The 14,387-nt window shown below is 41.3% G+C and overlaps 1 protein-coding gene across 16 annotated transcripts in view; it reads right to left on the bottom strand.

Moving 5' to 3' along the window:
- Nucleotides 1-14,387, bottom strand: part of Dst (dystonin) — a 489,235-nt gene that overhangs the window by 94,064 nt on the left and 380,784 nt on the right. For all 16 annotated transcript variants that reach the window (XM_029570107.1, XM_029570103.1, XM_029570105.1 and 13 more), the window contains 5 exons: nt 12,067-12,308; nt 11,172-11,301; nt 9,223-9,422; nt 6,924-7,419; nt 3,541-5,012 (listed from right to left, as the gene is read on the bottom strand). In XM_029570107.1, the coding sequence (XP_029425967.1) occupies nt 3,541-5,012; nt 6,924-7,419; nt 9,223-9,422; nt 11,172-11,301; nt 12,067-12,308 (2,540 nt within the window). The remainder of the gene's footprint in view (nt 1-3,540; nt 5,013-6,923; nt 7,420-9,222; nt 9,423-11,171; nt 11,302-12,066; nt 12,309-14,387) is intronic.

Below are 14,387 nucleotides of genomic sequence, written 5' to 3'. Positions count from 1 at the left end.
GAGGGGGGCCTATGGGAGGGTGCCATCTGGGAAATGGCGGTACAGTTGAATAAGATGGTTTGGGATGCTCTGTGTGATATACACACACACAAAATAAAAATCAACAAATTTTAAAAAAATGTATTCTATTTGAGGAGGAAGCATGGAAATTTATATCATGTTAATTAGAAGAGGTGATAAACATTACCACTGAAATGTACCCGATGACTTTATAGACATACACAGGCACCAGGGATCCAAGTACAACCGATTATGACTAGTAATAATCAGATACATACAGATTAGAGATGCATGTGCTAACATCTCAGTGTTAGTAGCAAAAACAATGAGTCTTTCTACAAGGAACAATATATTCTAAAATGAAATGGAGATCTTTTTTAAAGGTTAAAAACTCATTCAATTTTATGTCTTACAGGGCTTATACTGAGTTCAATATTGTATAACTGTATTAATTCAACTGTGAACCTAGAAACTTGCACCCACTTGTGAAAGAGATGTACTGTTGCTCTGGAGCGTGTTACTGAATATGTTAAAGCTGTAGTGAAATGCTTCTTTCTAATCACGTAGTTATTTGTTATTTTTTAAAAATTTTAGGTGCTTTTGAGACAGGGAACCCTGTAGCCCCAGCTGACCTGGAGCTTGATATGTAGACCAGGCTGGACTCGATCTCACAGAGATTCACCTGTCTCTGCCTCTTGAGTGCTCAGATTAAAGGTGTGCACCACCACACCCGGCTGGCAGCCAGTTTTATAAATCCCCATTCTTGAGTGAGTGCTCCTGGTGTTTTGGATGAAAATAAATAGCGGCTTGTTATTCAAGGCCCCTAAATGAGGCTACAACGAAGAGGATATGAAAATTTCCCAGAGAAAGCATCAGGTCTATGAAACGAGATGACTACAGATAACACAAGGCATTGTAGGATCTCTGTGCAAACATCCAGGCTGTGATACCTATCAACAGAGTGACCCTGTGCAAGTCACCTACCACTCACGGGACTGTACAATAAGAAAGGAATAATAAAAGCATTATGGTCTCATGACCATAAAGACAGTTTAGGACAGTGTGCGGTGCACAGTAAGCATTACCTGCTGTAATTGCTACTCTTTTAGAGTACACACACAGTGGTAAATGAAATTTGTGGTTGCATAAGTTATCATTTTTCTTTACCAAAATCATATTCTTACTTTTTGGGGGGGTCTTTTTTGAGACAGGGTCTCCCTGTAGTTCCAGCTGTCCTGGAACTCACTATGTAGACCAGGCTGGCCTTGAACTCAAAGAAATCCGCCTGCCTCTGCCTCCCGAGTGCTGGAATTAAAGGCGTGCGCCACCATGCCTGGCTATATTCTTACTTTTTAAAATTTATGGCACTGTAATCTATAATCTGTAAATGATCTATCCACTTGAAACATTTTTTCTTTTGTTACTGGGTTTTAAGATCCTAAACATGTTACATTTACTAGCCAGATTGTATTAAAGTCAATTCTTTTCAAACTGATCAGAAAATAAACAAGCATCGCATGCTAAATGGTTCATTTTTGGAAGAAACCATCAGCCTATTTCTCTTCACAAGCCAGTAAGCCCATCCCTGTAGCTGGTATGGAAAGGGTGTTCATTTGCTGCTGTTCAGTTTGTGGTACTTTAAGTCGCCCACAAGCACAGTACTGTACCATGCGCAGGAACAGAGGGAAGGCAGCCACAAGGAGCAGCACCAGTTTGGTGACTTTTGTCCATTTTCTGACAGTTCACTGAAACCCAGAAGAGAAAAACACCCATTCTTTGCTCCATGCAAATTTACAGAAACTACAGAGAAATCACGTCTCATAAAGGCACTGAACTTAAAGAGAATTCCATCAGTAAAACACTACTTCGTTACTGTTATTTATGCTCCAAAGTTTCATCACATTTCTAGAGAAAATTCCAAAGTTTTCTGTATGAGGGAGATGGAATCCTAGGCTCGGTCTCTAAAGCCGCAACTGGCATATTTCGCTAATAGAATTCTCTCCTATGTAATCAGGACTTGAAAATTTGACATCATAAGGAAGGGAGTGAAGTGCATACTAAAGTAGCTTCCTTTACCTTTAAGAATCAAGACCCAAATACAGAACCACAGATTTTTAAGCTCTGAAGGAACTGTGCTCCCAAGACATTTAAGAAATAGCAAAGATATTTTGAAGTTATCTTTCAAAGATCAGTCATCTGAACCATATTACTAAAGACAAGCAAAGGAAACTATGTCAGATATAAAAGCACAAAATTTGCAAGTCCATTTTATTTATAGTCATTTCTCATGAGAAATAATTTATAGTTGGTATTCTGTTTTGTTTTTGTGGTGCAGACAATCGAACCTAGGGTCTCAGGGGCTCTACCCAGCTTATAGTTATACAGATTCTGCTTTTGTTTGGTCTTAGTTTATTCTCTGTGTGTTAGTGGTGTACTATACCTCCACTAAGCTTTAACAAAGAGTAAAACACTTCTCATAAAAATGAAAGGGCCTATGACAACCTCAAAAGTTTGTGCCACACACATATAGCAAATACTTGATATTCAGGGCCCTCTGTATTCAGGAACAAATCTCTCTGTCCTCTGCTATGATGTGGCTTTTGCTCTTGCCATCATAAATGGAGCCAAGTCCAAAGGCACTGAAACTAGGCAACCATTTCAACTCAGTGTCCATTATTAAGTATCACTGAGGCTACCAAGTGGCAGACATGACTTGGTCCTGTGCTTACATAGTGTAATCAAAATGTACTTCTGGGGCTGGAGAGATGGCTCAGTGGTTGAAAGCAATGGCTGCTCTTGCAGAAGACCTGGGTTCAAATCCCAGCACCCACATGGCAGCTAACAACTGTCTGTAACTCTAGGTCCAGGGTTCATGGGCACCACATGACACACGACACAGGTACACTTACATACATGCAGGCATAACACTCATACACATAAAATAAAAATAAATCAATAATTGTTTTAAAGAAATTCACTTCTAATCCCCATGGGGCATGCGCTGAAGACATTTGTTTTATGAAACTAGGATTATATCATGAAATGCCACACTGCTTTTAAAAATGTGAACTTTTAGAAGAAGAAGTTTGGAGAAGAAATTAAGTTAAGAAGGATGAAAAGCTTTTAAAAAGAGAAGAAGCAGGAAGAGACAATAATTCACCACCAAAGAAAATATGCAGAGACAAACATCTGTGACCCAGCTCAAAATGCAGCTCCAGTCACTACAGATGTCAGCTGAATGTGAGGTCAGAACCAACGCCACTGAGGTCAGTTTCATGCTTGCCCGAACGTCCTCACACATTCTTTTGACTTTGTGATAGCATCAGGTCTTATCCTGTCCCTACAGTCGCCCCAATCCCCAGTCAGCTTGGAACTGTTCCATGAGCCTGAATATTATCCTATGTGTACTCACTGAGGCTCCTGTAAATGGATACCAGCCAGCCCTAAGGTTCTACAAAACCAGAAAAATCACCTTCCTATATCAGTTAGAAACTTCTTTTAATGATAAAAACATTCATCAAAAACAGAAGAATTCCCTACCTTGAACACATTGAGCTGCTGGTTAATTGCCTCTGTCTCCATCCCCACTGGGCCTTGGGACTCTTCATGTTCTTCAGCCCTCTGGAGCAGAGTACAGAATTCTTCCAGCTTGCTGTAGAACTCCTCAAGCCGCTCAATGGCACCTTCCACCTGCTCTTCTCTGGCTCTTGCTCGGTCTAGCAACTTGTTGCACTGTTTGCTCAAGGCCTCCAAGTCCCTTTTGATCCCGACAAGGTCAGGAGAGGTTTCTTCTGTGGCTAGCATCATCTTGCAGGTCTTATTTGCGTTGTCGTTGCTTGCTATGAGGGCTTCCAGTTTCTTCAGAAAGGTCTGTATCGACTCCTTTTGCTTTTGTAATGTTTCTGCATCTCTCCCAACTGGAGCCATACTATCCAGCTCATCATCAAACTCTGCAAACTGAGAAAACATTTCTCGGATGGTATTCTGGAAGTGCCCAATGCCCTGAAGCTTGGTTTCTAAGAAAGAACACTTTTCATCAATTTGCTGGCTTAGTGCACTATGCTCTTGAGCTAAGATTTCTGCTTGCAATAAAACATCAGAGGTTCCCTTTGAGTCTGAGGCTTCCACCACAAGGTCCTGTGCAAGTTTTTTTGCCAAATCTACCTGGGGCTTCAAGGTCTGAAGTGATTTCTGCTGAGTCTGCAACATGGTCAGGTATTTGTTACTGTGGGCCTGGGGTCCCAGGGAGTGATGGGCATCCAGTTGTTCCTTTGCACCCTGAAGTTGCCTTTCCGCTTCTTTGGAAACTTCCTGAAATTCTTTAAACTTCTGGGCCATGTTCTCCAGGGACAATTTCTTATTGTGGAGCTGTTCAGTGACCTTGTCTACCTTCTGAATCAATGACTTATTTTCATCTGTCACCACCTCCTTATCTACCTCACAGACACTGAGCAGGCTATTGGCTGTGTTGTTCAGTAATTCCACCATACCAAAGTGTTGGTCCATTTCCTTCTGCAGAGATTTTAATTCAGCAATGGAATTCTCTGTTTCAGCAGGATCCAAGCAAAACTTTACTCTGTCCAGGTTGTGCTGGCATTTGTCTATCCATGGCTGGAGAATTTCTGCCTGCTCTTTATACTTGAGGGCTTTGTCCAACGAATCTTTTAACTTGTCTTCTCTTGCTTTTACCTGCTTCTTAAAGCGATCCCAGTTGGTTTTAATTGTGTTAAGTTGTGACTGTAAGGCTGCTTTCTCAGTACCCTGTGTTTTTAATAAAAGGTTTTCACCTTCTGCAATAGTTTTCTCATACATACTAGACTGGGCAGTGAGAGTTTTGCTAAAGTCTTTCTGATCTTTAATTAATGACTCCAAGACAACTAGTTTGGCTGATATTGGGGGAGCGTTACATTGCTCTTCTCTCTTTGTGTCCAACCAGGCCTGAAAATCTCTAGACATTTGTTGAAATTGATGAGAGCTTGCACAAGCTGACTGAAGGTGCTGAACATGATTTTCTGAAAGTGAAATCACAAACATATTATTTTAACTCAAAATTTTAATGCTACCCATGAAAAAATAAAAATTTCCAAATGATGGTATACAACTGTTCAAAAGTAAAGACGTTTTGCACTGACTAAAAGACCTACAAGGGAACTTGAGAGTTATTGACAGAGGGATAAAAGAAGTTAGTTCAATAAGGTGCAGTCCAGGCAAGAAGACGGCCACTGGGGGACAACAAAGACTGCAGAAACAAACTGGGGTAAAGGGCAGTAGGCCCCAACCTTAGCCTAAGAATTACTGGCAGCTGATAACTACTGGGTGAGAGAGAGCTGATCTTTAAGGGAGTGACTCTACTAGATTCCAGTACATGAACTTGCACAGAAGGATGTCTGGTTACACTAATGACTCAATAGGACTTGACAGAATGCATGAAATCCGATTGGGTGGGGTGGGCTATGGGGGGGTACAGATAGGGGACAGAGTATAAAGATGATCAAGATGTTTTGCATGAAATGCACAAAAATTCAATAAAAAAGGACTCCAGAAACAGATAAAAATCATCAACGTGCAAGGTGTGGACACCATACTGGGTCTGTTTTGTGAGTGTCTTTTCCATGTTACTATGGCAATAGACAATAGCAACATTCTACTTTTATTTTAACAACCCATTTCTTATCAAATACAACGGTTTTCACTTCTATGATTTTTATAGACCATGGGGCTTAAAATTATTTGCCAGGTTCTTCCAAATGTGAGGAGGCTAAGCAAGGATATTGACCATGCAGATTCTTTGCTATATTATGTTGCCTCCATGCCCGCAAAGCAAGTCTGAAATGGTCGCTACACTCGACATAAAAATTGAGTCAATTAAAACACAAGTAAGGGACTGGAGAGGCGGCTGAGTGATTAAGAACTCTGGCTGCTCTCTGTAGAGGACCTGCGTTTGGTTCCCAGCAAACACATGGCCACTCATGACCATTTCTAACTTCAGTTCCAGGGGATCTGATGTTCTCCTCTGGCTTCTGTGGGCAGTACATTCTTGTGGTGCACTCACATGCAGGCAAAACTCCCATACACATAAAACAAAAACAAATAAATAAGTAAAAATGTAAAAAAAATTTAGAAATTTGCTAAGGGCAAGGCCTCAAAAATAGTGTTACTTTTGAAAGAAAAGAGGAGTAAAACATGCCCTTCTTTGGCAAGACCCTTCTGGGTTGCAATGATTAATTTCCTTCACTGTCTCTAATAAGTACCAACCCGTTTATCACAAGATTATTGCTACAGATGAGTGAGGAACACAGGGCAATAAAGAAAAATTTAAATTTCTTTAGAAAAGTATTCTGTGACAGAATAACATAAGGTCATAGTAGATGAGAAAATGGCCTTTTAAAGATATGCATCTGTTTTTCTGATGAAATAAGACAATGCCACACAGCAAAATGTCTCCATTTTTTATATGTATATTTTTTCATTTAAGGTTTATGGGTGTTTTGTCTGCATGTATGTAGGATCTACCACATGCATGTAATGCCCGTGGAGGCCAGAAGATGGCATCAGATCCACTGGAACTGGAGTTACAGATGACCGTCAGTCTCCAGGAGGGTATTGGGAACCAAACCTGGGTCTTCTTCAAGAGCTCCCATTGCTCTTAGCCACTGGGCCATCTCTCCAGCCCCCAAAAGGTCTACATGTTTTAAAAACCAATTTGCAATACCCAAAATTTAATGCATTTCCATTAAGTGGAGTTTTCCAGAAGAGCCTCTCTCTGAATTGTGCAGTTACTTGATTCCCACGGAGCTGAAGACTCACTTTCACCAAATGCCCAATGGTCTTTTTTGGGTTGAGTTATCACCAACAGTACAGAAACAGAAATACAGTATATCTATTTCTGACCAGGAAGTAAATATGTAAAAAGATGAACACACCTGTTTTTTGTTCAATATCCTTATATGATTTTAAGATGCCCTCCAGTTGCCTACTAAGTTCAGCTTTCAAGTATTCTTCTTTAACCAGTGCTGACAGGTCCTCACAGAGTGCCTGGGCCACTTTTATCTGCTTTGTTTCCTGCTCTATTTCCTGCTTCAGTTTTTGGGCCGTTTCCAGCTGCTGGGTCATAGCATCAGGGAGTGTGTTCACAGCTAGACTGCTGCTGAGTTTATTATCCAGCTCACTCAATGTGTTGGAAAGACTTCTCAGCAAGCTCTGATACTGTGTGCTTTTGACAATAGCCTGGTCAATCCAGTCACATCTGTCCCTCAATTGTCCTGTTAGGCTGTCCCACTTCTGGGTCACAGCTGTCAGTTGCTCTTTCACAAGCCCATGTAAAGAAGGGTCTTCCCTGGGTCTTCTCCGAATGCTCTGACCAGCTGCTGTTAGCTGCTCGTACTGAGGTTTCCGAGTGTCAAATTCTTGCAGCAGAATCTACGGTAACCATGGTACATAAAGTTTGGTGTAATTGTTATAGATAACATAGATTTAAGCATCCAAACAGAAATGAAGACATGTACTTATTTCTCTAGAGTTTCTTTTGATGTTTGTTTTATTTAACGCTTTTCTACTTTTTGAGGGCAAGAGCAATTATCTTAAACAAATTCAAAGGCCATAGTGTTTCACAGATAACAGCTTGTTTAAAATCATGCCATTTTCCTAAGAGGAAGAATAACAGAATAAATAGTAGCCAAAGCAAAAGGAACAAATGCTCTTGTGCAGTTTCCACACACAAGGAAACACTGCTGCTTCAAGAACACCACAGCTTTGCCTTGCCCTGCTCATGTCATTCTCTTTGTGCTTTTACTACCCCAGAACATTCTATATTTAAAAAAAAAAAAAAAAAAGCGCAATGCTAACTGTTAGACTACGTCGTGCTCAAGAGCTACTGACTTACCAAAGTTTTTTTTTTTTTTGAACATCAGCTGCACTGACATTTATAATTTTTATTATAAAAGTTTTAGACATAAAATCCTGCTGTTCAAAGCACAGAGGCTCATGATGAGTCTTATAAGTGGCCCCAAATGCCTTCCTTATTATGTATTTTATCTTTTATTTTACATTTAAAAATATTTTATTATTTTTATGTGTATGAGTGTATTGCCTGCATGTATGTAAGTGCACCCATGTTGTGCATTGCCTGCAGAGGCCAGAAGAGGGCACTGGGTCTTCTGGGACTGGAATACAGATGGTTGTTAGCCATGATGTGGGTGCTAGGAACTGAACCTGGGCCTTCTGAAGAGCAGCCAGTGCTCTTAACATCTGAGCCATCTCTCCTGGTCCTTATTTTACATTTATTTAGAGATGCTAAGACGACAGGCCAATACCTCTCCTGATACTTAATTCTTATCTTTTGTTTTCATTCTTTTTAGATTAAGAGCAGATACAAACCAGAACATGTAGCTCTGAAGTGCCAGAGGCTTATCTATATTTTTTGCTTAAAGGATCTTCCCCCTGTTTTGAGGTTCATAGCTAAAGAAATCTAACTAAAATAACAACAGAGCTTCTGCTATTCTGTGTGACTTAATTTTTGTGACTCTTTCTCCCTGTGGGTTTATCTGTTTTATACCTGACTTGTCTAATGTACTGGGGTTAGGAAGTTCCTTCTCTTCTTCCCTCTCTTCTTGTTCTTAGCTTCCTTTTACTCTATGTCCTGCTCAGGACTGTACTGCAGGAGATTTAGAAGTTCCAGTCAAAATGAATAAAATCTCAAAGGACAGTTTATGAACAAGAAAAAGTATACACTAGCTTCTCATAAAACTATTTCTTTTCTTTTCTTTTTTTTTTTCAGTCTTTTTGAGACAGGGTCTCCCTGTAGCCCCAGCTGTCCTGGAACTTACTATGTAGACCAGGCTGGCCTTGAACTCACAGAGATCCGCCTGCCTCTGCCTCCCGAGTGCTAGGATTAAAGGCGTGTGCCACCATGCCCGGCAAAACTATTTCTTAAGCAATCACATGAATACTTCAAAGTCCTTTTCTTAGCTGGTCTGCACCCGTCACAGGATGATGAACTAGAGCATCTGCCCCACACACTGGCTCAAGGAGAATGCCACAGCTGTAGCTCTCTAAAGCTTTAGAGGATTCTCATTAATCTCAGGAGGGTGTCAGGAACACCCAAACCATTACAAATGCATCCAAAGCAGGAAGACACATGCTGGCCACAGCTAGTGTATTTATAATGACATTTGTCCCGCTGTCAAGGGCTTGCATCTTAGCTGGGCTCTTAGTAACACTCACCTGTACTTGCTGCCTCTGTGTGTTCAACATATTTGGGTCAATGGACAAGGGTCCAAGAACACTGACCATCAGTTCTTTCTCCACAAGCCACTGTTTTAACTGGGCCTCTGTGGTCTGGAACTGGGTTAGATTGTTGGAGGACTCTTCTAGCTTTTGCTGTCTATCAACTGTCAACTGGTTGAGCTCTTGCCACTTAGTATCTAAAAGAGAAAAAAACCACAAGATTATCATTTGGTTTTTGTACATTTAATATTTAATATTGAGATTGGAAAACTATGATGTGATACAAAATGAAATATAATAGACATCATCATTCCTTTTTTTTTTTTCCCTTCACAGGTTTTGAACTCAGGGCCTTATGAATACTAGGCAAATACTTTACAACTAAGCTACATCTCTAGCCCTTGTTCCATTCTTATAACTCTTCTTACACAGTTAAAATTCTAACCTAAAAAAATTAATAATTGAATAGGTATTATGTATTAGATCGTGGGCCTGTCATTTTGAGATGCTGGTGACTAAGAGATCAGAGGCAGCCTGGAAAATCAGGCCATGCCCACCTGCAGTTTGTTCCTTGAGACTGAGGACTGACAGCCTCTACTGAGAGTACACAGATCTCAGCAGGGAAGGGGAGGGGGAAGCAATCCCAGGACCACACCCGGCAAGAAACCCTAATGTTTTAATTATTATTTTTTGTTGGGCTGCATTCATGGCTATCTTGGGGGAGCATCAATTATTGTATTCATCCCAAACTAGTATATATCCTGTTTTCTAGACGTCTTTCAAAAAGTCATCCTTTCTCCCATGTCACTACATTGGTAACAATTCAGAATAATGCTTTAGAAGCTTTTTTGTTTGTTTGGTCTTTTTGAGACAGGGTCTCCCTATGGCCCCAACTGGCCTGGATAAGGATTCACCCAAACAAGTTCATGCTCACATAGGGCCCTTAAGGAAATGGTTCACCTGCTCACCATAGCCTCTAGCTCCATCCTCCACTCCCAATCCCACTGATCTTTCCCTCTGCTAGGAACCCCTCCTGCTCTGTCCTCCATAGGACACACTTCCTGAGATGAAGCACTGGTGACCAGAACACTGAGGTCAGCACTTAAACCCATTCATTGCTCTGTAAACATTAACTAGTCACTGTGGCTGGTTTATTTGGGAAATTTTGTGTTTATATGTGTGTTTGAGTGGGTGCACTTTTGTGCACAAGTGTGTGGAGGCCAGAGGACAACCTCAGCTGATGTTCCTCGAGCCATCCTCTGTTTTTTTCTGTTTGTTTAGTTTTTCATTTTGAGAAAGGTCTCTCATTGGCCTGGTACTTGGCCAGAAAGCTGCACAAATCCACCTGTCTTTGCCTCTCCAGCATTAGGATAACAGGCTTATACTACATGGCTCAGCATTTTCACATGGGCTCTGGGAACTGAACTTGGGTCCTCTTGCTTGGGTGGCAGGTGAGCACTTTACTGACTGTTTCCCGAGGCCCAAGAGACTTTTTTCCTTTTTGGTCACGTGGCATAATATATTGAAGGGCTAACTTTAACAGAACACAACAGGTGAATCCTCATCTAAGGGCATCATTCTATATGGCATTTTGGTCCAAAAATAATCTGACACAGAGAGTTCAAGGCTAGCTGGGGCTACAAGGAGACCCTGTCTAAAAAAAAATCATAAGGCTAATAAAAAGAAAATAAACACTAATGAAAATATTACTCAATGAGTAGCATTTTATTATCAAGTATCCATCTTTTTCATAAAAAACAGTTGCATGCCAGGACTCAAAACCATGTATTGTGACATAATAATTTTAAGTATTAAAAAAAACAGGTTCTGAAACATTAATGAAAACCCCAAAGCAAATGAGACTACCAGGTGTCTCCTGAAGAAGATTATGACAATGATGAAAAATAACTGAGCATCTGTGAACTGTGACTCGAGTAACAACTTACCTATTTCTGTCAGCATCTGTTTCCACTTGGGGGCCTCAGGAGTATCTGGATTCTCCTTTACCAGCTCCATCAATTTGTCTTTTAATTCCTGCACTTTATTTACATTTTGTTTGAGTTCTGCCTCAAATGACTAACAAGGGAAAAATAAATAAAGTCACTCCACTAAAGTATGCCAACATCAAAAGATAAAAAAACACAATTATGCTAGAACATTTTTCCCATGCGGCATGACCAAAAGAGGGAAAGCCCCACTGTTAACTGCCGAAGTGGGTGAAGACCTAGACTATGCAGCTAGTTATTCTCCGGACCTTTCTCTGGTCACCTTCAACCGTGAGCCACAGACACCCCACAGGGGAACCCAGCAGTATGAAGATAATGACTGTTCCCATCATTGAAGAAGGATTTCACACCTTCACATTACTATGGGTAAAAGGAAGGTGGTATCAGTAAGGTTATAAATGATGAACAAATCAGCAGGAATTTGAGGCTCTACTTGGGAATTAAGCACACTACAGGTTGACAATCTGTATAAATTTTTGCCATCATTGCTACCACAGAAAACTATTTTCCCAGTGCTGACAGATACAGAAAAGGACAAACAGGGGCTTAATATACTTAGCCCTTAAATAAATCTTTACCAAGAGTTGACTAGTTAAAATTCCAGATTTAAGCTGATTTAAAGATAGCAAATTTACTTATACCTAACAGTTTGCTCCTTTTTATAATGTCAGAGGGCAGAAAAAAAAAAAACCCTATTAATTACCTCAGTCTACAAAAAAACTCTCAAGTTATTTGAAGGGTATAGAGAACAGAACAGAGCTCATGGCCACCAGGGCTTGCTCTTGAATGCTAGTCCAGTCTCTTCCTGTCTTCCCTTCATGCGCCCACAGACTACCTTATTCTGCTCAACCTGCGTCTTCACAGATTCAGTATCGGTTGGTGTTGGTGCTTGGTGCCATTTGTTTGCAGTTTTGTTCATTTTCTGTAACCACTGCATCATTGCACTGGATTCCTCCTGAGCCGTTTGTAACTTGGAGAGTTTGGTATTCAGTTCAGCTATTTTATCCTTGAGTAAGAGCCCAAGATCTTCATAGCTGTGGCTTATGTCAGTCATGTCCTTTTTAACAGATGTTAAACCTATGAGTAAGAAGGAAATTATGCTAACACATGCTGAGGGCATTTGGAGAAGTATAGAATTAAGCTTGTTTTATATGATTTTCCCTTCTGTCACCATTAAGCTCAGGATGGTAAGATACAGACTTTTTAGAATAGAAAGATCAAGTCATCTTATATGGCTATTTAATGACAATTCAGGAACTTTGCATATTAAAAGGGTATTGTAATGAAACTAAAAGCTCAAACCATTTCTTCCTCTTGAGTATGAAGCATTTAACTTGTTTTTGGTTTTTTACAGGAGCTCAGTTAAGAGACTTTGGATTATTTTGAAGAACTGAACATTTAAGTATTAGAAGTTTTAAGGACTGTGGAACTTTGAAAGTTGTACTATGTTTTATGCTGTGATATTAATATTAACATGAAATCTTGGGGACAAGAAATGGAAAGGTTATGGTTTAAGTATGATGTGTTTGTTATGTTGAAAAAAGATGAATTATGCTGGATAGTTTCAGTTATCAACCTGACACACTTGGGAAAAAGAAACCACAATAGAGGTATTATCTCCAGCAGATTACTGGTCATGTCTTTGAGGCATTTTCTTAATTGCTAATTTACGTGGGTGGGCCAGCCCACTGTGGGTGGTGCCACCCCTGGACAAGTGGTCCTGGGTTGTGTAAGAAAGCAGGCTGAGCACAGGACAGAGGTGCAAACCAGTAAACAGGTCTCCTCTGTGGTCTCAGATTCAGCCATTGCCTCCAGGATTCTGCCCTGCTTGAGTTCCTGCCTTGGCTGCCCTCAATGACGGATTGTGATCTGGACATTTAAGAAAAATAAAATAAACCCTTCCCCTTCCTCCTCTAAAGCTCAAACAATAAAATGTATCTCTTAAATACTGTGCTGGATAGCTTTAGTGTCAACTTGACACATCTGGGTTGAGGGAGCCTCAATTGGGGAATTGTCTCTATTGGACTGGCCTATGGCAATGTCTGTGGGGCATCTTCTTGATTGTTGAGTGATGTGAGAGGGTCTGGCCCACTGTGGGTGGTGCCACCCCTGGGCAGGTGGGCCTGTGTTGCATAAGAAAGCAGGCTGAGCAGGGGCCAGGGGAGCAAGTCAGTAAGCAGTGTTCCTCCATGGCCTGTGCTCTAGCTCCTGCTTCCAGGTTCCTGCCCTGAGTTCCTACCTTGGGCTCCCTGATGAACTGTGACCTGGGAGTTGTAAGCTGAATAAACCCTTTTCTCCTTAAGTTGGTATTGGTCAGAGTGTTTTGTCACAGTAGAGGAGCAACAGACAAGGAAAGAGACTGGTACCAAGAGTGGGGTATTGCTGTGACAGACCTGACCTTGGTTGTGTTTGGAAAGACTGTGGAAATGTTTGGAACTTTGGGCTGGAAAAGCTATTGCGTGCTCAGAGTTTGTTGCTGCGGAGCTTGGAACAGTTACGCTGAAAGAGTTGTAGACAATGGAGGCCTGGCTTGTGAAGCTTCAAAGGGAAGCGGAGACTATCAGGGCTATTCCTGTGATATTTTGAACTGAGAATCTGCGCGTTCTGGTCGGCTGGGGCTGAAGAATCAGCTGTGATTAAGAAGAGATCAGAACCTGAAATAAAACCTTTGCTTTACTGGGACAATTGATGCTGGTTAGCTGGGGCTGATAAATCAGCTGTAAGTAACAAGAGATCAGCATCACTGTGGTGGAGTCTTCTGGGAGTTATTTCCTCAGGATCAGCACAGAGAGGGGACCGGCACCTCTATTTCAAGCTGGAGGCAGGACTTGGTAATGTGTAAGAGTCTCCTGCATGGTTCTGGTGTTGAAAGCATGAAGGGGTCACAGAGAGCAGCTGAGGCTTGGTTCTCTGAGAGGCCAGGAAAGGCCATAGGTGAAAGTGCAGCTTCAGTTGCAGCAAAGACCCCAGGATTGAAGGGGTCATGGAGAGAATCTGAGGCTTTGCACCCCAAGAGGCAAGAAGAGGCCATTGGTGAAGGTGTAGCCTCAGTTTCGGTGGCAACCCCAGCTTTTTGGAGATGCCAGGACCATGGGACGACCACTATGGACAGTGGCAGGTATGGAATGGAGCTGGCCTGGGTCTGTGAGACGAGCT

Source organism: Nannospalax galili, unplaced genomic scaffold (assembly GCF_000622305.1).
Source record: "Nannospalax galili isolate Female #2095 unplaced genomic scaffold, S.galili_v1.0 scaffold582, whole genome shotgun sequence".
NCBI classification, from domain to species: Eukaryota; Metazoa; Chordata; class Mammalia; order Rodentia; family Spalacidae; genus Nannospalax; species Nannospalax galili.
The sequence above is the reverse complement of the archived record's forward strand: the minus strand, read 5'-3'. Positions and strand labels throughout refer to the sequence as shown.